The sequence below is a fragment of the Antennarius striatus genome, chromosome 14, assembly GCF_040054535.1.
Source record: "Antennarius striatus isolate MH-2024 chromosome 14, ASM4005453v1, whole genome shotgun sequence".
Classification (NCBI taxonomy): domain Eukaryota; kingdom Metazoa; phylum Chordata; class Actinopteri; order Lophiiformes; family Antennariidae; genus Antennarius; species Antennarius striatus.
In genome coordinates this window covers 2,740,511-2,764,729 of record NC_090789.1, presented here as the reverse complement: position 1 = coordinate 2,764,729, position 24,219 = coordinate 2,740,511, and the positions used below count along the sequence as shown (strand labels likewise).

The 24,219-nt window shown below is 42.3% G+C and overlaps 1 protein-coding gene and 1 long non-coding RNA gene across 3 annotated transcripts in view; one reads left to right on the top strand and one right to left on the bottom strand.

Annotated features, from left to right (window-relative positions):
- Nucleotides 1–24,219, bottom strand: part of LOC137606957 (uncharacterized) — a 289,217-nt gene that overhangs the window by 221,786 nt on the left and 43,212 nt on the right. For both annotated transcript variants that reach the window (XR_011037944.1, XR_011037943.1), the window contains exon 5: nucleotides 2,578–2,696. This is a non-coding gene — a long non-coding RNA (uncharacterized lncRNA). The remainder of the gene's footprint in view (nucleotides 1–2,577; nucleotides 2,697–24,219) is intronic.
- Nucleotides 1–24,219, top strand: part of LOC137606956 (CUB and sushi domain-containing protein 3-like) — a 255,437-nt gene that overhangs the window by 200,459 nt on the left and 30,759 nt on the right. Inside the window, exons 22-46 of the mRNA XM_068332318.1 lie at nucleotides 1,999–2,099; nucleotides 2,233–2,301; nucleotides 2,387–2,543; nucleotides 4,241–4,432; nucleotides 6,571–6,697; nucleotides 6,944–7,146; nucleotides 7,268–7,459; nucleotides 7,898–8,036; nucleotides 8,347–8,534; nucleotides 9,526–9,644; nucleotides 9,745–9,820; nucleotides 9,942–10,058; nucleotides 12,910–13,023; nucleotides 13,115–13,210; nucleotides 13,349–13,552; nucleotides 13,726–13,850; nucleotides 14,304–14,400; nucleotides 15,750–15,854; nucleotides 15,928–16,046; nucleotides 16,526–16,595; nucleotides 17,126–17,242; nucleotides 17,371–17,580; nucleotides 19,533–19,721; nucleotides 20,181–20,358; nucleotides 23,512–23,657. Coding sequence (XP_068188419.1) covers nucleotides 1,999–2,099; nucleotides 2,233–2,301; nucleotides 2,387–2,543; nucleotides 4,241–4,432; nucleotides 6,571–6,697; nucleotides 6,944–7,146; nucleotides 7,268–7,459; nucleotides 7,898–8,036; nucleotides 8,347–8,534; nucleotides 9,526–9,644; nucleotides 9,745–9,820; nucleotides 9,942–10,058; nucleotides 12,910–13,023; nucleotides 13,115–13,210; nucleotides 13,349–13,552; nucleotides 13,726–13,850; nucleotides 14,304–14,400; nucleotides 15,750–15,854; nucleotides 15,928–16,046; nucleotides 16,526–16,595; nucleotides 17,126–17,242; nucleotides 17,371–17,580; nucleotides 19,533–19,721; nucleotides 20,181–20,358; nucleotides 23,512–23,657 — 3,450 coding nt within the window. The remainder of the gene's footprint in view (nucleotides 1–1,998; nucleotides 2,100–2,232; nucleotides 2,302–2,386; nucleotides 2,544–4,240; nucleotides 4,433–6,570; nucleotides 6,698–6,943; nucleotides 7,147–7,267; nucleotides 7,460–7,897; nucleotides 8,037–8,346; nucleotides 8,535–9,525; nucleotides 9,645–9,744; nucleotides 9,821–9,941; nucleotides 10,059–12,909; nucleotides 13,024–13,114; nucleotides 13,211–13,348; nucleotides 13,553–13,725; nucleotides 13,851–14,303; nucleotides 14,401–15,749; nucleotides 15,855–15,927; nucleotides 16,047–16,525; nucleotides 16,596–17,125; nucleotides 17,243–17,370; nucleotides 17,581–19,532; nucleotides 19,722–20,180; nucleotides 20,359–23,511; nucleotides 23,658–24,219) is intronic.

The following is a 24,219-nucleotide window of genomic DNA, read 5'->3' as shown; positions in this document are numbered from 1 at the left end:
AAACATTGTCCTCCATTGAAGTAAAAAGAAGCTCTGAATCTTTATCCTTTTATAAGCCTGGCCAACTTCAGAGCAACAGTCAGCAAAATCATATTTATTTTGTATAAAAGAGAAGACAACTTTGCTAACCTCATGTTTGTTGGACATCTGTCCAAAAAACATTTTTTAAACTCAACACTTGTCGACAGAGCCAACTTTACGTAACATAAAAATTTTTTTTAAACATGCTGTATTTTAGCCAAAGGACAAACAGTCACTGAGTCACTTTGGGCTGAGAATCTCAGCCTGTTGAGGATTTTGTTGCAAATATCACTCAGAAGTTTTTCTTTCACTCCAAATTCTTTTAAAAACTTGTTGAATACATTGACGTTTGAAGGTCTGCAGGTCGAGGTAGAGACGTAGATGTAGATGTGAGAGTTTTAAAGTTTAGAAGTTCCACCTAAAGTTCTAATTCACAGTCATGAAGTTTAAGATGAGCAGCATCACTGTTGATGATGCATTTATATCGTCTCTACTAAAAACTTCCTTCCTGTCTACGGTTCTAGTGCTGGGCATGACTTTACAGACTAGGATTCAAGTCGTACGCTCACAACTTTGAAAGTACAAAATGTGCGAAATTCGATTTCATCTTGGGCGTAGATTTTAAATCAATAGACGGTATTAAAAAATAACAAACAAACTGAATTTTTACTAACTCCTCCACAATGCAAGGAGAAGCGTGGGCCGATACAGAGCATCAGGACAGACATTAATCATCTATTTCTATAAAGGAGAACATCCAGTGCACAACTTTTTAATTTCAAACTGCTGGTTAAAACCTTTTACAGAGTTTATTTTCAGCTCCACGTGATATTTGCAGGCGGACCGTTGGCGTCTTTGTCTCTTTGGATGTGCAAAGACTTTGTGTTTAGTTGCATTATATTGCATTGTGCGCCGGTGTTGCACAGTTTGTCTATATTTAGCTCCTGTTTCTTGTTTTGCACCTCTGCAAACTAAAGAGTACGTGACAAAGGCGGCGTACAGTGGAAAAGAAAAGGGATTTTGAGAAAATTAAATTATTTAAGGTGGTTCTTGCAAGCAAAGAAATGGACTTACACCTTATTTCTTTGTCATCAGGTGTTTTCTATTTTAAATTAGGCTCCATTGTTTGAGGTATATTATTTTATGAAGTGCCGTTGGGGAGGGAGCTGGAGAGCTACCAGAGAGGTGTCTTTCCTTTTAGAGAAAATTAAAATGTGCCTTTGGCTTGTTTTTTTCCTCTCTGCTGTTATTTCTGGACATTATCTGCTATTTAGTGCTAAATCTAAGGGAACCGGAGCAGGAGGGAATGGAGTAGGAATGGGAGAAGAAGAAGAGGAGGAGGAACAGGAGGAGGAGAGCAAAATTCTCGAGAAGCAGGGGATGAAGGATGATTGAAGCAGAGGAGGGTAAAGGAGGCACTATTCATAGAGAGGGAGATAGAGAGAAAGAGCAGGAGCGAGGGAGTTCAAGAGGAAAGAGGGAGAGCATGGAGAGGTAATTTTCTAAATGGAAACTGGAGCAGTGTGATTTATTGACAATATGACAGCTGTAAAATGACTATTACACCAGCAGAGACATGGAGAAGGGGAGGAAGGGAGGCAAGAGGGAGGAAAGGAATACTGTAGGTGGGTGCAGAGAGCAGGTATGCTCAGGTAATTTAGTTTCTGGATTTTACTCCCTGTCTGTTATCATCAGTGGGAGTGGATTTGTGACAATGAGGTCGCTCAAATGAGGTACATCTGTGTTGATGCACACTTTAGAAGCATTCGTACATACGTAGGAAAGAAAAGGAATCATCATGGGAAAGTTGTTACCGTCCAAAGACAGCCTGTGTTCAGATCAAACTGTTATGCTCCAGGACCAAACAGTCTCAAGATGGCAAAAAACTGTCAGTTTGTGTGGCAATCCCACACTGCGGATATATAAAAGAATAAAAACCAACATTTTCTAACACTCCTTTTGCATATTTGTCACCAGCCGAATGCGGATCTTCAGTTATAAACAACGAAGGAATCCTTCTGTCACCAAACTATCCGATGAACTACGACAACAACCATGAATGCATCTACAGTATCCAGGTAACAAATCTACACATCCTGTAACAGCGACAGGTTTTTTTTAAAATTAATTTTAAAAACTTAAAAGTAGTGGAAATTAAAAAATATTATTCATTGGTTGATGAATTTTGTACGTCTTTCTTGTTTATTCTAGGTGCAGGCTGGGAAAGGGATCAACATCTCTGCAAGAACCTTTCACCTTGCTCAAGGGGATATTCTCAAGGCAAGCCCACTGACATTCATTCATTCATTCATTCATTCATATATTCATTCATTCATTCCTTAAATGGATGTTTCTGTTATTACAGATCTACGATGGCAAAGACAACACTGCCCACGTTCTCGGAGCGTTCACGGGATCGTCGATGTTGGGCCTGACGCTGATCTCCACCTCAAACCATCTCTGGCTCGAGTTTTACAGCGATCCAGAAAGCACAGGGGAGGGATTCAAACTGGTTTACTCCAGTGAGTATAAAGCCGAATAATCGCACAAACTCACCTGAAACCAATTTGACTGAAAGGCATCATCGACTGGACGCTGGAGGTGGCGACGGCGGCGGATGACTCTGCTGAGAACGATGAGGTTGAAAGTTTTGATGAATAAGGAAGAATCTGAATCTGCAAAGAACAGGAGGGAGGAGAGAACGTATGATGAGAACATATGATAGGCCAACGATGAATGTCTTATGGGGTAGATATGACCAGCTGATGTGAACAGCTGAAACCATGAGTCGGTGACAGCAGGAAATTAAGACTTGGCATGCTTGAGGAATCTGAATGACAAGATATGAGAAATAAACTAAAAGGATAGTCTTCCTCGCAGAACTTTGGCTGGAGCTGCAACACAAAAAGCTGCTGAGTCATTTGAGTAATCTGTGGTATTTTATCATGATGTAGCACCTTTGTCGGATTTATGGTACATGACTTTCAGTTGTTACAGCGTCTAGACCGGCCACAGACATCAGCTCAGCGACTAAATATCAAATGACAGCCGTGCTAATTCTTCACAGACGTTACCGATATTCTCCAAATCAATTGAAGTCTAAATGCTTCTTATTTGTCAAACCATCGCCCAACTTATTGCCAATTCGGCCGGTGAGATGATCACAGGCTGCCTGCCATGTCTGATTAACAAAGCATTCCGATAGCTGTGATTTCAGTGTGGGATCCAGAAAGGTGAGCTGTGATGTACAACAGAAGCCCGCCCACGCTTGGCTGGGCCCTCGTAGACGCAACTAGAATTAGAAATGTAATTGTTTAAATGGAGTCATGTGGGGTGACTCGCACTGTGCTTTTGGGTTGTATTGTCTAGTAAGTGCAGAGTAGAGCATTACCTACTCCTCTGCACCTCGGCTTCCACATACCGATGCAAATGGATGCTAGTTTGTCATCAATGCAAATCAAAAACATATGATTCAAAAGCATTTGCAGCATTTCCAGGAAAACAAATGTACAGTTCAGGACATTTGTAGGTGCAAGTTTCACATACAACAGAACGGTAAAGGGTGATTCAATGAATAATGCACAACAGTTTATTTTCTCACACATGCGTCATACGGCGAACAATTTCAGACAGGCAATCATTCACAGCAGATGTCAGCAATGATGGTATATATGCTCCATTGCCTGATGGTGAAAGTACAGCTTTGCAAACACCCATTTCTAAGGATTTAGACATGCACCTTGTGCAGTCTGCAGGGAGATAACACGCACCCCAACGTACCTCTTCTTCCAGGTAATACTGTAGATCAAATCCCAGTTGAGGTCTTATAAGGATAAGCTATTTATACACCTCTTCATATCCCGCTCTGCAAAATTGTACACATGAATAAACAGTATTTTGAATATTACCATGGAAACTGAGCCTTGACAGACTGTGAAAAACAACATTAAATTGGATAAGGTGCACACATGCTCCGGTATCGCTCCTAATAATGGGACGACTCATGTATCTTTTCCTGATTTTTTTGTTTATTAGAAAGTCAGGACAGGAGCTCGACGGGATCTGTGATCTCGGAGATGGAATAAACAGATATTCAGAGGATGTCGCAGTGAATCTAAACCACGCTAATTCAGATTCCACCAGTGGGCGTTAGACGTCCCCTGGCAAGTATCTCTAAAAGCACACACTAAAAAAAACAAGTTGTTTTCTTTCTCTCTAGGTTTCGAGTTGTCCCACTGCGAGGACCCTGGCGTGCCTCAGTTCGGGTTCAAGGTCAACGATCAAGGACATTTCTCCGGGAGCAGCATCACCTACAGATGCGAGCCAGGATACACTCTGCATGGAGCTTCCACTCTGAAGTGCATGACAGGCGAGAGGAGAGCCTGGAATAACCCCCTGCCTTCCTGCATCGGTACGCCTCTCCCAACGTGAAGCCGTTAACGCGTTTGAAAGGTCGTGAACTCATCTGTATGAAAAGAACGGAAATGCAAACGCGAGCCAAAACCTTGAAAAACAGCGACACAAGCGAGGGGGAAAAGCTTACGAGGGCTTATTGGAGCTTTGTCTTTCTCCAGCAAGAAGCGTTACTGCTAAAGTCCTGTTCTACAATCCATTAGGTCGCTTGCTGTTTTATGCAAAGTCTCTGCTCACAAGACATTCATTCAATAATCGGAAGAGAAAGCAAGTGGAGGTGGGGGGCGGGGGGCAATTCCAGTGGAATTGCCTCCTTGATTGTCACGCAGTGACGAAGTCTCAATGAAATGCCTATTTAGTCGGGTCAGTTTACCACCTGGAGCCCCTCTACCTAATCGATCCATTTCCTTTAATGCGAGTGGTGATTTGTTCTACCTCCCTGGATAATGCCTTCCAGATCCTCATGGGATGCGCTCTCCGCTCCAAGACGCTGCCATACGTGTTCAAACCTCGTGGTTATACAAACATAAGGACTCCAGAACTCGCTACATTACTTTTAGGAAAAAAAAAATCTCACGCTCGTTAAATGAGAAAATGTAATTCTTTCTACTTAATGAAGACGTTTATTTGTGGACTAATGTCCCGTAACAAAAAGGGTGAAGCTTCAGATACATAAAGATGAAAATAATCCAAACAGAGGAATGAAGGGTTTTTTGGATGAGTGGATAAAAATGAGGCTGATCTGAGTTGATATTCTTAACAAGGGGATTTTTTTTTCTCGCTTTGGCCTCATTGGTGGTTAATTTAAACGTATTAGTTTACACCCCCATACTAGAGTGCACTTGTTGATCCACTCCAGGCACTGTGTCAGCTACAATATCAATTCCATTAATTCTTGTTTATGGAGAAAATGTGAAAAAAACAATGAAATCCCACTCCCCACATTGCATAATTTCTTACGGATGGATTGTCTAAAACAAAAGATGTGGATGAACGTTACCCTCATCAAAGGGAAACTACTGCTGGTATTATCATAATATAATAGTTCTAAACCAGAGTTAGATCCACAAATATGCTGCTCAACTAAACTGGGACAGAATGCAAAGACACAATCCGGGGTAACCTGTCTGTTAATAAGAAACCTGGTTTTTCTTTCCGGTTAACAGCAGATAGCGGCTCTGGATGATTAAGCCACCATTATTCTAGTCATTTGTTCCTTTTGCGCACTAGATGTTTGATGACGATGGGGGAGAGGAAGCAGCCCGTCAAATAAAAATGTCCTTAATATTAATGAGAGGGGGGGGGGGTTTCCAGCAGTTCCCAAAATCCACTTGAGTCGAGGTCGTCTCTTGATTCTGTTCGCTCCACAAGATTTGATTTAAACTGCATTTGAAGAAAATTTTCAGTTCATCCCAGAATGAATTTTTTTTTTTTAATTAAACCCACAAATTCCACAAAAAAGGGGACAAACAGAAAATCCTGGCGCCACCTCGCCAGAGAGCCGTAACCAAAACAGGAAGACATTGTTTTCGGGACATTCTTCCCTCATTTCTGCCTCTGAACTTCCTGATTTTGGATTCAGCTTAATAAGTCTCTTTCCTTCTCACTATCAATAATAAAAGACTCATAAAAACCACTGGCTGATATTCTCTGACTTTATATTTTAGCACTGACATACTGTGACCTCAGCTAACCTCCAGTCTTAATATTATATTGCTTCTTATTATTAATGTTTCCTTCTTTACCATCCTTTTCTGTCTTTTTCCTCTCTTTTCCTCCTGTTCCCACTCTTAATATTGCTCCTATTACTCGAGATAATATATGCGAGTGACGAAGAAAGGGGAGCCTGAGGGATGAGGAACACGGGGAGGGAGAGGAAGCAAGGAGGGGATGAAGATTGTGGAAATATATAACCAAGAGAGTCAAAAAATGAGAGGGGGGGACTGTGGTGGTTTCTAAAAGGATGAATGCAGCCTCAGCATCAGTTACCTGTCCCCAAAGACATACATACACACACACACACACACACACACACACACACACACACACACACACACACACACACACACACACTGGTCAATCATCTGTTGTTCCTGCTAATTTTACAGCTTAAACTTTTCCTTTATTTTTGCACAGCGGAGTGCGGTGGACGTTTTAAAGGCGAGTCCTCAGGCAGGATTCTTTCACCTGGATATCCGTTCCCTTATGATAATAATCTACGCTGCACCTGGACCATCGAGGTGGATTCAGGAAATATTGTGAGGTAATGTGACCTCCTAAAACAGAAAACCTCAGAAGTGACCTAACTGCATCTTTAAAATGTTGACTTGAACCCAACATTTATCTAACTTTGGCTTACAAATGCTTATAAATTAATTTTTTATTGTCTAAAAGCCACAATTAAAATCCTTTTCTTTCGTCCTAGGACTTACACTAAGAGGATTATTACGAATATGCAAAAGTTTGCAACCAATTTGTGGAAATGCTTTTTTTCTGGCTTGTGATCCAGCCTCCAGTTCCTGTCGTTCGACACGGAGGCCAGCCACGACATGCTGAAGGTCTGGGATGGACCGCCTGAGAACGAGATGTCGCTGTCGGAGCTCAGCGGGTCTCTGCTGCCCGAGGGAATCCACTCCACGCTGAACACCGTCACCGTTCAGTTCGAGACTGACTTCTACATCAGCAAGTCTGGATTTGCCATTCAGTTCTCCAGTAAGTATCACCCCAATGGATGGGAGTGTTCATGGAATTGTTGATTCCTAAAACCCACACGTACCTAGAGAGAGGCACATGTTTTTTTTAAATCCATCCATTCCCTCTCTTTCCTGTCCAGGCTCTGTAGCTACAGCCTGTAGGGACCCGGGCGTACCCATGAACGGGAGTCGCAGCGGCGACGGTCGCGAGCCGGGGGATTCGGTGTCCTTCCAGTGCGACCCGGGATACGAGCTCCAGGGGGATGACAAGATCACCTGCATACAAGTGGATAACCGGTACTACTGGCAGCCCAGCCCACCCGTCTGCATAGGTGAGGAGTCTACATGCAGTATTTATAGACATATATAATGGATGGACCGCAAAGCAAGTTGTATTATATGTACCTCGCTCAAGGACACATATGTGGGTGAGATACACAAGGGAATGTGTGGAAAAAGTATGTTTGGCGATCTCAATTTTTGTTGCTAACCTCTAACATTGAGTGGAGTTTTTATTATCCTCCACAGCAGGAGGTGAGAAGCCTTTATATGAGGCAGGTCTTTATTTCTGCTCAACATCATCTACTTCCACTTGACATTGTCACAATTTAAGGATGCTGATGGCGAGGTTGCCTTCGCTCCAGCCTTCACAGACAATGTCTGATTTCTCACAACGCTCCACACTTCTGAATTAAGGACCATTGAATCTGTTAAGTCTGTTAAATAAATGTTGGGAATAATCCATTCCTTTGCTTTTGTTCCCATTGTAGCTCCTTGTGGAGGAAACCTGACCGGGTCAAACGGATTCATCCTGTCTCCGAACTATCCGCATCCTTACCCTCACTCCAAGGACTGTGATTGGCTCATTGCTGTCAATTCTGACTACGTACTGTCACTGGCTTTCATAAGGTAACGTGTTTCATCCCATTGGAATTTCATTTTTAGTCTTTCCTTTTGGTGTAATAGAGGAAGTCGGAGTGGTTGGGATTGATCCCTGGATGAAGGTCAGTCTTAAACCCTTTGAGGCTGTGGAGAGGTAATGTTAACTCAATATCTGATGATAAAGAACTTGTACCTGTTTAGGTTTCTTTTGGTTTAGTCTGCAACATATCGTATTGATTTTAAAAACCGTTTTATCTTCCATCCAGTCTTCTGAAATGCCTTTAAGATCCGATAAGCTGACACCAAACTCGGAGTAAGTGTCTGCTTCTCTCTCTAGTTTCAACATCGAGCCAAACTACGACTTCTTGTACATCTACGATGGTCCGGATAGCAACAGTCCTCTGATTGGTAGCTTCCAGGACAGCAAACTCCCAGAGCGAATAGAGAGCAGTTCGAATACTATGCATTTGGCGTTCCGCAGCGACGGCTCTGTTTCTTACACCGGTTTCCACCTGGAGTACAAAGGTAAAGTCTTTAAAGTCAGAAAAGCCTCCAAGTCGCTAAACGCTGAGATTACAAAAGCACATATTTTGATTCTTTGGGGCTGATTTTAAAAATGTTTGCATAAGGGGAATTTTATTTCACAGCACAGCTATTTTTTACTCTAGCATAAAATGTTAAAGCATCTACAATACAATTCTGATGACATCAGCCTCCCACAATGAATTCTGCATTCATTATTAACGGGTTCTAGCCTGAACTAGACGTCACACGTACGTCTTTCTCTAATGAAACAGGATTTTTTTAAAGAAGTTATCATGCATTCCACCTGGGAGTATTTTTTATACATACAGGAACCTTGTTTCTGTCAGTTATTGGAAAATTATTTTTGAAATCATCTCGACATAATTGCACCGGGGGGCATTTTTTCTATCTTATCTGCTTTTCATAAGAACATAATCTGGGGAGATACTCTTTAAATTATTCACAATTAACGTGCTAATGTCATCTCCTGAGATGACAAGATGCCTCCAGAATGCGTTTAGAAATTTTTAATTTTCGTATTCGCCAAAGACTATTGCGGTACCTCTAAACGCTCAGTACACATAGAGTATATGTTTAATCAAACTCAGAAATTCTTAATTACTGGGAATAGTTTGTTAGAGGGGTGAGCTGCCACAACAAAGTCAACCCTGGCTTCGTGTGGACTCAGGAAATAGGTCATAAGTTGATGGCGGGTGACCGCTAATCTATTAGGAGGGGAGCCAAAGTCATGCTTAACAATGTTCATCTAGCATTCAAATGCCAGGGGATGAAGTTATAGTTCTTACCCTCTCTTTGCGAAAGGCTGATAAGTCAAACAGACTGTTCTAAAGGCCAAGGAAACGCCTGCCTCGTCTCATTATGGCCAGGAACTCTGTTATTATTAATTTGACGTATTATTTATGGGTGCCTGTCGCTTTCTCTTTTCCTCATCCTCTCGTTCTCATGCTAGTATTTCTTTTCCCCCACTCAGCCAAGCTGAGGGAATCGTGCTTCGACCCAGGTGTTGTTCTGAACGGGACCAGGCTGGGATCGGATTATAAGCTCGGTTCGACCGTAACCTTCTATTGTGAGGCCGGATATGTTTTACAGGTATGGGAGTGATGGAAGGATGGATGAAAGGAAGTTTGGATGAATTGTTAATGCTTCTGATCTAACTTTAACAAACTTTTTGGGGGTTTTATTTGTTTAGGGCTACTCTACACTAACATGCAGCATGGGAGACGATGGCAGGCCCGGGTGGAACAGAGCGTTGCCTAGTTGTCAAGGTAACGCACACTAATAACTATGCTGGAATACAGCATCCCCGCACACATTTAAAGATTATAGCTATTTCCTCTGGGCATGATAATGCCTGTCTTTATTAATATACATATGTATGCTCTCCAGCGCCATGCGGAAGTCGATCTACGGGGTCAGAAGGGACCGTTTTATCTCCCAACTTCCCCAGAAACTATACATCCGGACAGACGTGTGTCTACTCTATATCTGTGCCAAGAGAGTTTGGTAAGTTCAAATCCTGCACGTACCGTCGACAGCACGAAACCTTTTATTCTTTTAAATGATTTTAAATACTAATGTGTGACTCTCTGAGGTGTAGGCGAAGAGACAGAAAAACTCGAAATGAAGTCTGTGATCACAATTTCCCTTGGCGTATATTCTCTTGTTCTTTCACTCGGTAAAACAAAATGACATTAAAACGTCTTTGATTTTTAATGTGGGGAGCCCCCCGGAGGAATCATTTCTGACTTTAACCACTAAAAAACTTATGATCAAAAGACGCTCTGGCCATTTTACCTGATTCCAGGTCAAGGTCTCGTCGTTAAAATTGCATGACAAGACGGGGCCGTTTTTATCTGGCCACGTTTGATCCGCGGTCCTGGAGTCATGCATAAATTATATGAGCGATATAAATATATGAAGGCTGTAGAGGCATTACACGACGCTGCGTTGGGAACCAAGGGACATTAGAGCAAATGTGGGTCTCTTGTCACAGACATTTAGAGTGATTAAGAAGCAACGTGTTCATTCTTGACCTTGGAGATAGTACCGGCTTAGTTTCAACTGCATCATATGTCTTCATAATGAAACTGGAGTTTGCTCAGTTGCCTTGGAGAGGGATTGTTTGATATTGAAACTCAGCGGCTGCTATCATTTCACTGCCTTTGTAGGGATTCTTCATGGTTGCGAAATTAAAACTAACCCCGGGAATGGTTTGACATTTTCCTCATCAGTTGAGATAGTTCGTCAAAGTATCGCATCAAGATCATAGTCTACATCTGTCTATATTATGGTTGCACTAATCTTTTAGAACAATGGACTCATCAGGCCAGAGTTGAGTTTTTAGAAACAGGCTATAATTGGTGCGTTTGATGTCCACATGTGCCCTGTGGTATTATGAATAAATACCGGCTTTCCCCGAGGCTGTTGATGGTTGCTGTCTCATTACATTAGCGCAGCAGCTTCTGGAGTGTCAGCTCCATGTAGACGTTTTAACTGAGAGGAGCAAACATTTGGTCGGCCTACATATTGCATAAGACACCCTCCGTGGACCCCCACCCCACAGAGCGTGGAAAATTTTTGTTTTTGTGAAGCGATGGCGCCGAAGCGCAACCCAGTGTCCAACTTTGTTTAGCATCTTTAAAGTCTCGTGATCTTCAGCAACTGAAGGTTAGAGTTTCATTTTCAAACCTTTTTGATGATCAGAGGACTTGAAATTGCTCCACTAGACTGGTTATTAAATGTTTAATGACGTCTGACAATTCAGAAAAATGGCTCCTTTGGTTTAAACACCAGGTGGGGAAAACTCTTGGCATGGCTACCGCAGAGATGTCATACCTGTCCAACTGAACGAGGACAGGGATGAGTGCACCCGGCTCGTCGAGGGGTATAGCAGCGCTACGAGGTTCGTCGAGAACTGCGGTAGTCTTTCAAATGGACGGCGAAAACGTTTCAATCATTTGATAAGTCCTGCAGATTGATCTAAACTCGGGCTGAACGGATCTGCCGGCTGTGCATGGCCGCAGTGCGGAGGGATTTCATCGCCAATTACCCGTCTGTGGATAAAGTTCTGTTTGCATCCCGGTGCCTTAAATCAATGCCGCCTGAACTCCACCTGCTCTGCAAGAGTCGATATCCAGCTGACAGGCAGATGCATGCCCACGCACATCATATCACCACAAGATAAAAAGTGTACGAGGTCGGATCCCCCTATCTGGCCAATTCTTTTTTGTTGCCAGATGCTAAAAATGAATGGCCGTTAAAAAATCTACCTCTCTGTTTCCCTTCTGTATTCCCTGCCTTCGACGCGAGACAAGGATTTACATGAAAGCAGACGGGATATCTTTTGTGAGTCAGAGCCGTGTTTTGGCAAAGTGAGGCTCGTGCTTCCAAAGAACTCCGCAGAGAGAGAACAGCCTTGTACAAAGCGACCGGTGACCTTCTCATAGCCGAGTATCCTTGGCAATGTTCAGATTTAATCCTTTACACCTCAGCCTTTGGGGCCAAAGAGAGATAGGGGGTGGGGGGGTGGAGATACTGGATGTGTGTGGTTGTGTGTGTGTGTGCAGTTGGGTAGGGAGGCAGAAATAAGTGTCATTTATCCTAACCTGCATTTTTAACATATGCTTGAGACAAATTTCAATTTACGCAGCAACATTTAAGTCTTCAATAGTCACGACTGAGCCGACGACGCGTCGATCAAGACGGAGACAACTTTACGAGTTCAAACACAAGGTCACGGGCCTTCGGGGGGTTTTTTCCCCTAATGTTGCCTGCCACCGCCGCTGCTTTGGAAAATTCATGGTTTACCGGAGGTATCTCCAGGTATTTAATGAAAGGCTCAGCGCTAATTCCTGAGCTTTTAACCTTCAGTTAGACCGAGACAAGGCAAAACATGGGTTTCATGACATGGATTTGACAGCTTATCACTCCTGCTTGTAATTATGCGAAGACGGCAGAGAGGGTAAAAAAAAAAAATCTGTGTGACAAAAGTAAGTTGGTTTTAGCTTAATGCTATTATTTCCCCATCAGTTGACACCCCCCCCCCCCCCCCGATATGACTGATGAAGGGGGGATGGCAGTTGATTGTACCGAGGCGTGATGAAGATAAGGGGATGTTTTGACTGTTGAGTGAGGACCAATATGTAATTTTGCGCTGGTGTTCTGTTTCAAATAGCGGTTGACACTCCGGCTTAATAAAATTGAAATTAGGTGTTACAGGTTAATGATATCATTGGAAGGTCAGGCGCAGACAGCGGCACAGAATAATAATTTGCCACCATTTCAGTGAAGTTAACTCATCTTTCTATGTAATTTGTCCCCCCCCCCCACTGCCTCCCTTTTCTTTTTCCTGCAGTGCTTTTTGGTCAGTTTGTGTTATTCCAGACTTCGCTGAATGATGTGGTGGAAATCTACGACGGACCCACCCAACAAAACACGCTGCTGTCTTCTCTCTCTGGGTCCCACTCTGGTGAGGATGGATGGATGGTTGGTTGGTGCAGAGATGGATGCAGAGATGGATGACCTGAGCTGTAACGTTCTTTCTGTGTCTCTCTCTCTAGGTGAGTCTCTTCCTCTGAGTTCAGGAAACCAGATCACTATCAAGTTCACCACTGTGGGACCTGAGACCGCCAAGGGTTTTCACTTCGTCTACCAAGGTATTGTTTCAAATTGTTAAGGAGTCGCCCGTGAAAGTTGAATCAGAAGCAACTGGACTTCTGTTAAGAATGCAAATCAAGATAAAACTTGAAATCTGGGCTACAACAACTGCATACTTGCATACTTGTTGGTTTCAGCCGTACCGAGGACCAGCTCGACCCAATGCAGCTCCGTCCCCGAGCCACGCTTTGGCAAACGTCTGGGTAACGACTTTGCGGTGGGATCGTTGGTGCAGTTCGAGTGCAACCCCGGATACGTCCTCCACGGTTCTACCGCCATACGGTGTGAGAGCGTACCGGACAACCTGGCGCAGTGGAACGACACCCTGCCCACCTGCATAGGTATGGACTCCCCAGTTCTGTAGAACTATCAAGAACCGATGCAGATGCAGATGGCATTTCAAGCTGTCAACCTGGTTTCCAGCTCTTTTGCGGAGGTGGAAGAACCAAACTCCTCTTTTCCTGTGACTTTCAGATGTGTCTCTGAATTTCCCTGCCCTATCCTTTTCCTTCAGTTCCCTGCGGGGGTGCGTTGACCTCTCGTCGAGGGACCATCCTGTCGCCAGGATATCCAGAGCCCTACGACAACAACCAAAATTGCGTGTGGAAGGTCTCAGTTCCAGAAGGGGCTGGAATACAGGTGGGACCCGTCACATGCTGATTCCTGGATGACCTAAGTATCATTGGCTTAAAAGCTGAGCAGGCATGATGTCAAAGAAGATAAGATGTTATTAGAAGGATGAATGGATGGACGGTTTGAGAGAGGGGGCCACCCGGAGATAACTAGATAGGATCTAATCGGGACAGATAATACCAGATTGTGTGTAAGCTGAACCGTCCTCATGGACGAACACAAAGGCAGAGATTCCTGGGAGAACGGAGTCTGTTAGAAATATCTAACAACCACGGAACACGTCTCTTTCATTTCACATCAAGTATATCAAATGTTATTAGAAATATATGTAATAATTAAATATTCAGATTTCATCATGTTTTCTTTCTGAATTTATTGAATTCATATACCCGTTCTATTTTGAATATGTAGCTAATACATTTAAATAACTGAGTTCACATTCTGCTTCTTTTCCTCCAGATTCAAGTTGTGAGTTTTGCAACCGAGCACAACTGGGACTCCTTGGATTTCTACGACGGCGCCGACAACCATGCGCCGAGACTGGGCAGTTACTCCGGTAAGCGGCGCTTTACGTGTTTCAAAGTCACGCAAGTTAAGAATAAAACGCGCACAGTTGTATTTTCAAACAAGAAAACAGGCTGTCGTAACACAACAAAGTCAAATGTGCACAACAAATATGGCTCACCGGCTACATGCATGGCATTACTGGTGAAGTTCGTCGTAAACAAGTTGCTAACTGTGTGACTCCCCGCTAAGAGCGCTAAACCGGTGTCATTCTGAGTCACGGAGCAGGAAGTATGGAAAACACCCACCGACACCTGCTTGTTTATCTGCCATTATACAGGAGAATCATTATTTTTACGGGTCAAAATACATTAATTTCAAAATAATGCAGATTTCTACAAAAATACAAAACTTAATTACAGTTTTTATATTTACATGTTGCCTTAATTAAGGATGATGGTGACATTTTTTATAATTTATGTACCCTATATTGTTGAAGTTGGTCTTTTTTGCAGATAAAATCTTGATTCTGCTCATTTTTCTGATTTTTATGTCGTCATATCCAGACAAAATCTGAGAACATGCAAGGCGATGAAGAAACTTTTGCGATTAATTTCGATTATTAATATTGTCCCACATCTCAAAACAAGTGTTATGTTAAAATCCGCAGTTCTTGTAATCAATCATCGTTCATTATTAAGGAAAAATGTATTTTTGCTCTCTATTATGATAATGAACGAGGGAAAGCGACCAGCAGGAGGGGCGCAGACTGTTCAAAACCTCTTCTAATTAATTCCTCTCACAACGGGCAACCGATAACATCCGCTGGCCTAATTCACTGATCGTTTCGAGCGACGCGCCTGCAACTTCCTTAACTCTCATTGACACAAATACCACAGAACAAAAAGAAAAAAATAACTCAAAATCATTAATATGAAGGATTCCCACCCACTTTGTTGAGAAAACACAATTTCTATAAGTGGTTGACATCAGGGAACACTGGAACTATTCCTTTGCATTAAAGAGCATCCAATAAGTTCCTGTGAAGGGCCCTGACAGAATAGCACTGTTGCACCAGCTTCAGTAACGCGGTGTCGTTTCTCACTTTGTACTTCTCTGTGCCACACTAAGTAGGTCAAGCCAGCATTTTAAAAGTGGTTTTCGAATAAAGCAGATGTCTCATATAAAAGTAATTCCGCTCTCCCCTCCTTGGAGAACACGTCACAAACACACACAAAAAAGTGAAAATGTGGGTTTGGGAGGCCTTTTGCTGTTTCCTTTGCTGTCAGATAACGAAGATGACTTACTTTCAAGCCTCAGCTTGAAAAACCGAGAAAAAAAAATGTGATTGTGGTCCTCAGTTGCTCTCTTTCTCTTTCTCCCACCCTCATTTGCTTGCAGGCACCACCATCCCCCAGCTCCTGAATAGTACATCTAACAACCTCTTTCTAAGCTTCAGCTCTGACATTAGCGTCTCAGCTGCTGGTTTTCACCTGGAATATACAGGTAACATGCAGCTCCGCGTACGTACTCTACATGTCACGAATGCTTGAATTCTGATGTGACATTCTCCCGTCAGCCATCGGTCTGGAGTCGTGTCCAGAGCCTCAGATTCCGAGCTACGGGATACGACACGGAGACAGATTCATGGTCGGAGACGTGGTGCAGTTTTCATGTGAACAAGGATACTCCCTTCAGGTAAAATATTTTCTGCACAGGCTCAAGTTGACTTCCTGGAGGACGGTCATTCCCGACAAGAGAGAGCATATAAGTTGATGTATTTTAACGCAAACCAACTGCCAGATATGTATGTAAAATCCTTCAAGGCTGCTGAGCGTCTCTGATCTGCCGCTATTCAGTGTTTTTATTCCCCGGCTGCAAAAATCCAGAACTATTTAAAGTGTGAATCAGAAGGAAACCCCGCTCTCGGGTGGTTTTCCCTGCTATTGTTAAACACACAACTGCTGTGGTTTATATAACTCCTGAATAATGTATGGTGTGGTGTGCCTAATTTCTCCACACTGTACAGCTCTAATGGCATGACTTCAGTGGCTTTTTTTGCAATGCACAAATCCCATTTGTTGAGTATCAACAACAGTCAAATTATTCAAAGCTTATCTTGGGTGATTTCCAGACGGTTAAATGTTAATAGATTGTGTCTGATCTTACATTTCTAGGGCAATGCTCACATCACCTGCATGCCAGGACCGGTGAGGAGATGGAACTACCCCGTACCGCTATGTCTGGGTAGGTGTCCTCTCATGCTACATATGCATACGCTCTCACGCTTCCATGCATACGATTCGGCCTGGATACGCTGCAATGTGAAAAAAATATATTAAAAAATGATGCAAGCAGTCGCCATCGCTTACCCCGATTCGCTTGGAAATAAGCCGTTAGATCAATTTCGGTGTTCTGTGATGAGTTGATTATTTAGTATTCTGTGTAGAATCGGATTAAACTTGTAACTGATGCAAAGCTCAGTCGGTCTCTTGCCATAAACATGCAGGGTGTGTACCAGATCATCTGCATGCGCTCAGGCAGACTTGAGGAAACAAGGGGGCACGCACATCTGCTCACAGAATGGTGATTTATTCAAGACTGTATTTATTAAAGATGTAGAATATTAATGTTGGATTCAGTGTGATGTGGAATGTCGGATTGGAAATAATCAACTGTTCCGCCAGTGGCGGTGTCCTGAAAAGTGTGTCAGCAGTCCTCTTGATGAGTACAACTTTAAAAACTGGATTTCTTTGCGTGTGCTGGTGTGTTTGCAGCCCAGTGCGGCGGGTCCATGACGGATGTAAGCGGCGTGATTCTAAGTCCTGGTTACCCTGGCAACTACCCGAGCGGATTGGACTGCACGTGGACAGTCAACCTACCCGTCGGCTTTGGTAACGAATCCTGTCAGCTTTGAAACCTGCGTGGCTTGTCGACATCCGTGGGCTACGTCCACTTCAACCAAACACTCTGTCGGATGAGACCATTACTTAAATGTCACAAGCTGTGTATCTTTCATTAGGTATCCATCTTCAGTTTGTGAACTTCTCCACCGAAGCGATCCACGATTACTTGGAGATCCGCAGCGGAACCCTGGAGCTGGGATCAGTCATCGACCGGTTCAGCGGCCCGGTCATCCCCAAGCCGCTGTTCAGCACTACGCACCAAACCAGCTTCTTCTTCCACAGCGACTATTCTCAGAACAAACCAGGGTTCCACATGACATATCAAGGTAAACACCGTCTGTACAAGTTGTTCTCCAGCATCTCGTGTCCTTGGCTCGGAACACATGAGCAGACGTCCGACTGGGTTTTTTTTATGAAAACAGTTTTTCCAACTTAGTTTTCAACCGTCTGTCTTTTCTCAGCAGCGAATAACGATTAAAAAAAAAATCTTTCTTGACTTTGGGGCTTGCCAAAAAATTATAGGGTACATGCAAACCTTTCATTTGTGGATCAATTTCTGCAATGGGATGGGTTTTATTTTTATTCCATCTGACACTGACAAGGTTTTAAAATGTCCTTTATTTATTATGACAACTCTTGCAGATTGCCTAATTTCTTTCAGCTAATTCCCTTAATGTGCAAATCACAGCGGCTGGTGAATAATATCTTTAAACTCCTGACAGGAGCGCTGCCAAAGCAGTTTAAAGTAGGATCATTATTGCCGCTAATGTTTGTCTTTCTCAGTCACATGTCTTTCTTCCATCATGCAAACCCTTAACTCTTGTAACTTTGGCTGGGAAAAGTAGCCGTGACTAAAATGTTTCAACGGAAGACTGTCAGAATAATTGGAGAGAATTTTGCAAACATGAAAAAACAAGTTCAGGCTTCAGTGGTGCATGATACCCCTTGTCAGAAACTTGTTATCTTAATTCCTATCCGGACGACCGCTGCTGTTATGTTTTTCTCATGGCGGTGTTATATGTTGGTCTTCATCCTGAATATTCCATATGTAATAATATGAAGTAGTGGTTTGCTCAGCAGCTCCAGCTAATGTTTGTGATCCTAAATTACAAATAGACAACTTTGTGTTGCGTTGTCAAGGCAATGCTACGGATGGACGCATCACTCTCCTTGGGTTGCCAAGTTACTTCAGCTTTTACCTCATAACGATCATTAAGGCTCCAACGTTTCACACCTGACTTTTTTAGATGTACTGAGCAACACATTTTATACATATTCTCTTATTTTCTGCCCATTCCTACAAACGCTGGTAATATCTTCCAACATTAAAGAAATGACTGTAAACAGCTAAATGTTTTTCTTCATGTGAAACAGCTCACCTGACAGGAAACCACAAATAACATGCATTTATAGATAGATAGATAGATAGATAGATAGATAGATAGATAGATAGATAGATAGATAGATAGATAGATAGATAGATAGATAGATAGATAGATAGATAGATAGATAGATAGATAGATAGATAGATAGATAGATAGATAGATAGATAGATAGATAGATAGATAGATAGATAGATAGATAGATACTTTAATGATCCCAAGGGAAATTCAGGTGACATCTGCTCGCAAGAGATACAATAAATACACATAACAATGACAGAAAGTAATGGCACAGCCAAAAGACGCTGTATAAGTTACATTATTTACATGCTGTTACATAATTGCTGTCATAACAATTAAAAGTGCCTCTTTGAACGATTCAAATCGAATCAGTTCCTTAGAGTTTTATTCAACAAAATATTCCGATTAAAGAAAAATGACCTTGTTTAAGATCTTTTCCCTTCTGTAAAGGCTCCATGTGGAACACGAGTATTTGTTGATTTGCATATTGTCGAGTGGGCATTACTTGATTATGGTATTCCGGCGGTGCTAACCTGTTCGTACAAAAACTCCGAGGCGTTTTTGAAGATTTTCACTGAATCAAAATAACAGAGATAAGTCAGAGAATCCAATTGAGAGACTTCATAAGGTAACTGCCACTACTGATGTGTACAGCGGTAGTTAGATAGGACGTGTGATCTGATTCAGTGTCTTCATTATTAAAGGAAGCCGCAACCAGAGCTTAATAACTTGTATTGATTCAATAAGGTTTAACATACTGTATACCCCAGGAGGGAGATGGATATATAGAAACATTATTAAACATATTATAGTGTATGCACGAAATACAGACTTCTAAGAGTATTCCTTACATGTCGGTGCTTGATTTCTCTCAGCCTATCAGCTCCAGAGTTGCCCTGACCCTCGGCCTTTTCGAAACGGCATCGTGATCGGCACAGATTTCAGCGTTGGGATGACGGTGTCGTTCGAATGTCTGCCCGGGTATTCCCTGATCGGAGATGCTTCCCTCACTTGCTTGCACGGTATCAGCAGGAACTGGAATCACCCGCTGCCGAGATGTGAAGGTAATGCAGGAGGTCGACTTCCTGCCTGTTGCTATATCAGGATGAGTTTCATGTGATTGCAGATCTGAGGTCTGCAGTTCAGACGGTGTGATATTCAAGTCTGCCAGTGAACAAGTAGTTCAATCTTAAGGATATACAGCTCTTCATATGTTTGTGACAGTATCTAGTAAATACTAACTATTGAAGAAAGAAGAAGAATAAGGCTTATTATCGAAGCTGTTCAGCTTTTAAAACGAATTGTCAAAGCATTAAAACACTCACAGCTCCCTAATTTACTCTTGAGGAATTCCTGTGCTGCAGAAAGCCAATAAAAATGTATTGACAGTTCTTGAACGGTATTGTAAACATGTTCTCTGGGGGCACTTCCTCTACCAGCCATCCATAAAATTACTAAAGCTTCCCAATGGTGATGATATTAATGCTAATAACATAATGTAATCTTAATTTTCTATCCCCCAGCTCTCTGCGGTGGCAACATCACATCATTAAACGGGACCATTTACTCCCCTGGTCACCCTGAGGAATACCCCAACTTCCAGGACTGTGTGTGGAGCGTTCGAGTTCCTCCCGGACATGGGATTTACATCAATTTTACTGTACTGAGCACTGAACCCATTTACGACTACATTACAGTCTGGTAGGTGTTGTTCTGACTCCTCAGAGCTTGCCAATAATGAATTAAAAGCCTGAAAGGGTTACTATGACGACAACCATCTCTCTCTGCATATAAAGTTGCTCTATCTTGTCCTTCTTGTCACATTTAAACCATCTGTCTTTTCCTTTAAGCCTCCTTCCTCCCTGTTCCTCACGCCATCCCCTTCCCATTCCATCCTTTACTCCTATTTAGTATTCCTAGCGCGGAGGGGGGAGGCCATTGGCTACAGTAGACACTCTGTCAGCCCAGGTGTTTAAATGATGACGCACCTTCGGTTACAAGGTGGCAGCAGTCCCATAAAGAGACCGCTCAATTTATTTCCAGGGGTGCCGCGATGTTGCCCCCTTCTTTATGGCCAAAGTCTGCCGTCTATAAAAGACGACAAGAGCTGCATCAGCACTTTAGAAACATTACCAGACAGAGAGGAAGAGCCAGAAAAGGAAAACACATCATCAGTGGAAGACATGATGTGCTGCTTTAGCTTGCAAATTATGCACTTTAAGACCAACACAGAAGGAACAAATGACTTTCTAGCAGTTTTTTGCAAAGACTACCAGGATGTAAGAGCTGTCAACCCTCCAGATTTTTCAGTGCTTGTCTGCTTCTGTAGGGAAATTACTGAAAATGATGTTTCTGTTGAGAAAGAGCAGCAACATGAGGCGCCCTCGCCCGACAAGATGACCTACAAGAGTTGAATACAGACTGTATCAAATAATTGCTTTGATAGTCTTCCAGAATAAGACAGGTACAACAAAATACTGGACTTCTTAAGGTAAAAAACATCAGCCTTTTACTCCAACAGAACAAATGATCCCATTACGTGACCTGAGGTTGGTTGCAATGACAGCTACAACAGAGACTGTCTGAGTCGCTGGTTAAGCCAAGATTATCTTTGGGGAAAAATACTTTAGGATGTTGTACTTGCCAACAAATACAGATCATCTTCCCCTTATTTCAGTGGCAAACAGATGCAAATCTTTTGATTTGTAATAGGACTCCCTCGTGTCTGTTTGTTTATACACATGCCATGCTAACTCAACAAACTTAACTCTCAGAAAGGCCAAACCCTGACCCACACTTGCTCAGATCCACAGGGAGTCACATCCTTCAAAAGACTGACTGGTGAGATTGTCAAGGACTGGTTGGTTTTCACTTTATATTCCACTCTGGGACTCACCTGAATGTTTTTCTCCAGTGTTTGTCTCATAGTCATTGTTTCTAGAAACTCCAGGTCACACAGAGTTCATCATTTTTTGGGTCGGTCTCTTTGCAAATGCATCACTACGCTTTTGATATAAAAGACAACGTAAAAGAATCATCTTTACTTCAGATTTCCACCACACCTTTATTATCATCTTGTTTAGCAGTTCTAAGAGGACCAAGAAGGATGCAGTTCAATGATTTAAAAGCAAACAAACACAAATTTAAAGCTGATCTGTATCCAGAAGGTGAAGGCAGAAATAGAGTCCAAAGAACAGGTGGAATTGATTTGGTGCACAAGTTCAAAAACAAAAAATCCAATAGATCAAGACAAATTCAAATCAGAGTAACAACCAACCGTCCAGAACCGAGGAAACTGAGGGACACAAAGAGTTCAAAGAAAACAAGGAGGAGAAGGCTGGACAGTGTGATGAACATTAACAACCGAGCAGCAGACAGAAACAATCAGGCTTCAATCGACAGACATAACAAGAAATAGGTGCAAACGATCAAGTAATCAATGCAGAGGAAAGGGGAAGAGCACAAACAACAAAAACATGAAACGGGGAATCCACAGACAGTAAAAACAAAGAACCCTCAATGGGGACCGAGGGAAGAAAAGGGTAGAATAGAAGAAAGAACCACCAACAGGAAGTGAAAGGTGAAAAACACGGCATGGAGGAATTAACTTTCAAAATTAAAAAGGAAACAACAAACAATTCTTGAAAGTATCTGCGTGAACTCCAAAAATAATAATGAACTTAAGATATGAGGTTGAAGCAACATCTCAATAAGATGCCAGGAAATTGTAAATAAAACATGAACGGGCACAAGATGTGGTCTTATCTACAGACCTAATGAGAAAAATTATAATTATAATAACATTAAATTACTTCATTTCTTTAGCTTATACTGTAGATTTAGCTGCAACATGCAGTCTGCCTTTCCCACATTAAACACCACAACACTGCTGAACCATCTTCCATCCACCCACAACGGATGCTGCAAAAAAAATCCCCACATCGATCACACAGCGGGGTTTCTGACCCTGCTGTCAGTTGCAAATGTTACTAAACTGCTGAACTTGCTCAAAGCAAAGAGGGCAGCAGTATGAGAAGACATTAGAAACCCACATTCTTCGTTACAAAGACACAAAACTTGGTTTCCTGCAGAGAGCACAGTGTCAGAAGCAAAGGTGTGATTTTCACAGCGGTCTCCTAAGTCCAGAGCCAGCAGCCTGACAGTCTGTTAGTCTGCTAATTGGTCTCATACTGGGAAGCTTACTAGTGGATTTCATTCTTGGAATTATCATATATGTGACACATGTTCCTTTGTGTTATTCTGCCTCATACGTTGGTGTTTGCGTTGCCGTTACGCACTTATACCTGTAAGCGGGTGTGAGTCTGCAATAATTAGTGGTGTAACGCAACGCCTGGAAAAGACTCCAAACAACTCAGAGAAGCCAACGATTTCTCACGCAACCTGACATGTATAATTGACCTCATCCAAAAACGCTTAGCAGGGGGAAATAATCATTTCATTTAACTTCGTGATGATACTTCTTAATCACTGATAATGACCCAGTATAGGTTGGTTCTGGTCTGACAGCTGGTGGGTCTGGCATTGAAGATAAAATATGTTCACAACATTCCACGGAGAGCCTGACCCGCCAGTTGATGAATCGCTTCACATCTGCTTTCTTTGGGAATTCTCTAACTTTCCCTGAACGTCAGTCTGTATTTCACCACATGGAAGTCCAGTCAGGATTCATATTTCATGTTCTTATGATCTGACGGCTCAATCACTGTTCATGAAATTCCCATTGCAGGAATAAAAAGACTCGGCTCGTTTCACTTTATTCAGGAGATAACACATTTGCGAGCGACATATCGACCTTCTTGGTAACACCAGATCTCTCTTTTTGTTTCTCTGTAGGGACGGTCCAGACCAATCTTCTCCTCAGATTGGCCAGTTTAGCGGAAACACAGCTTTGGAGTCCGTCTATTCGACCTCCAACATCATCCTCATCAAATTCCATTCAGACTTCTCTGGAGCCGGTTTCTTCGTCCTAAGCTACCACGGTAATACGGAGACTGAGTTGGTGTTCTATAGAGTTTTGGACCACTGTGGACATTTTGTTCAGCATCATTTGGCTTTAGTCAGTTTTATCTGATCACAGCACAACATGTTGGAAATTAAAAGTTCACATCGGGGCAAGACTTTGACTCTGGACTCATCAAAATTAACGAAAACCCCTCCGGAGAAATTATTGTAGCCTTAAAATATACATTGCATCGCTCACAGTTGCTCGAATTATTCTCTTTACTTACTTATTTCTTTTCCTGTCATTGTTGTTTACTTCCTCTTCCTAATTTTATTTGTGCTCACGCGCAACTATTAAATTAAGAGAAAGTACTTTATAGATTTAACGTTTAACCACACAAGATAAACAAGATGTGCTGAATAGAAAAACACATTTTATGATTTTCTAATTACATTTAAATTAGTTTGTTTCAGCTGGTGTTGCAGGAATTCAATGCATTCAAGATTTAGAGAGGAAAAAACCCTGTTTGTTCAATAAAAGCAGTTAAACTCCAAAGAAATGGGAGAAACAACACCATAATGTGGGTTTAGGTGTTACTA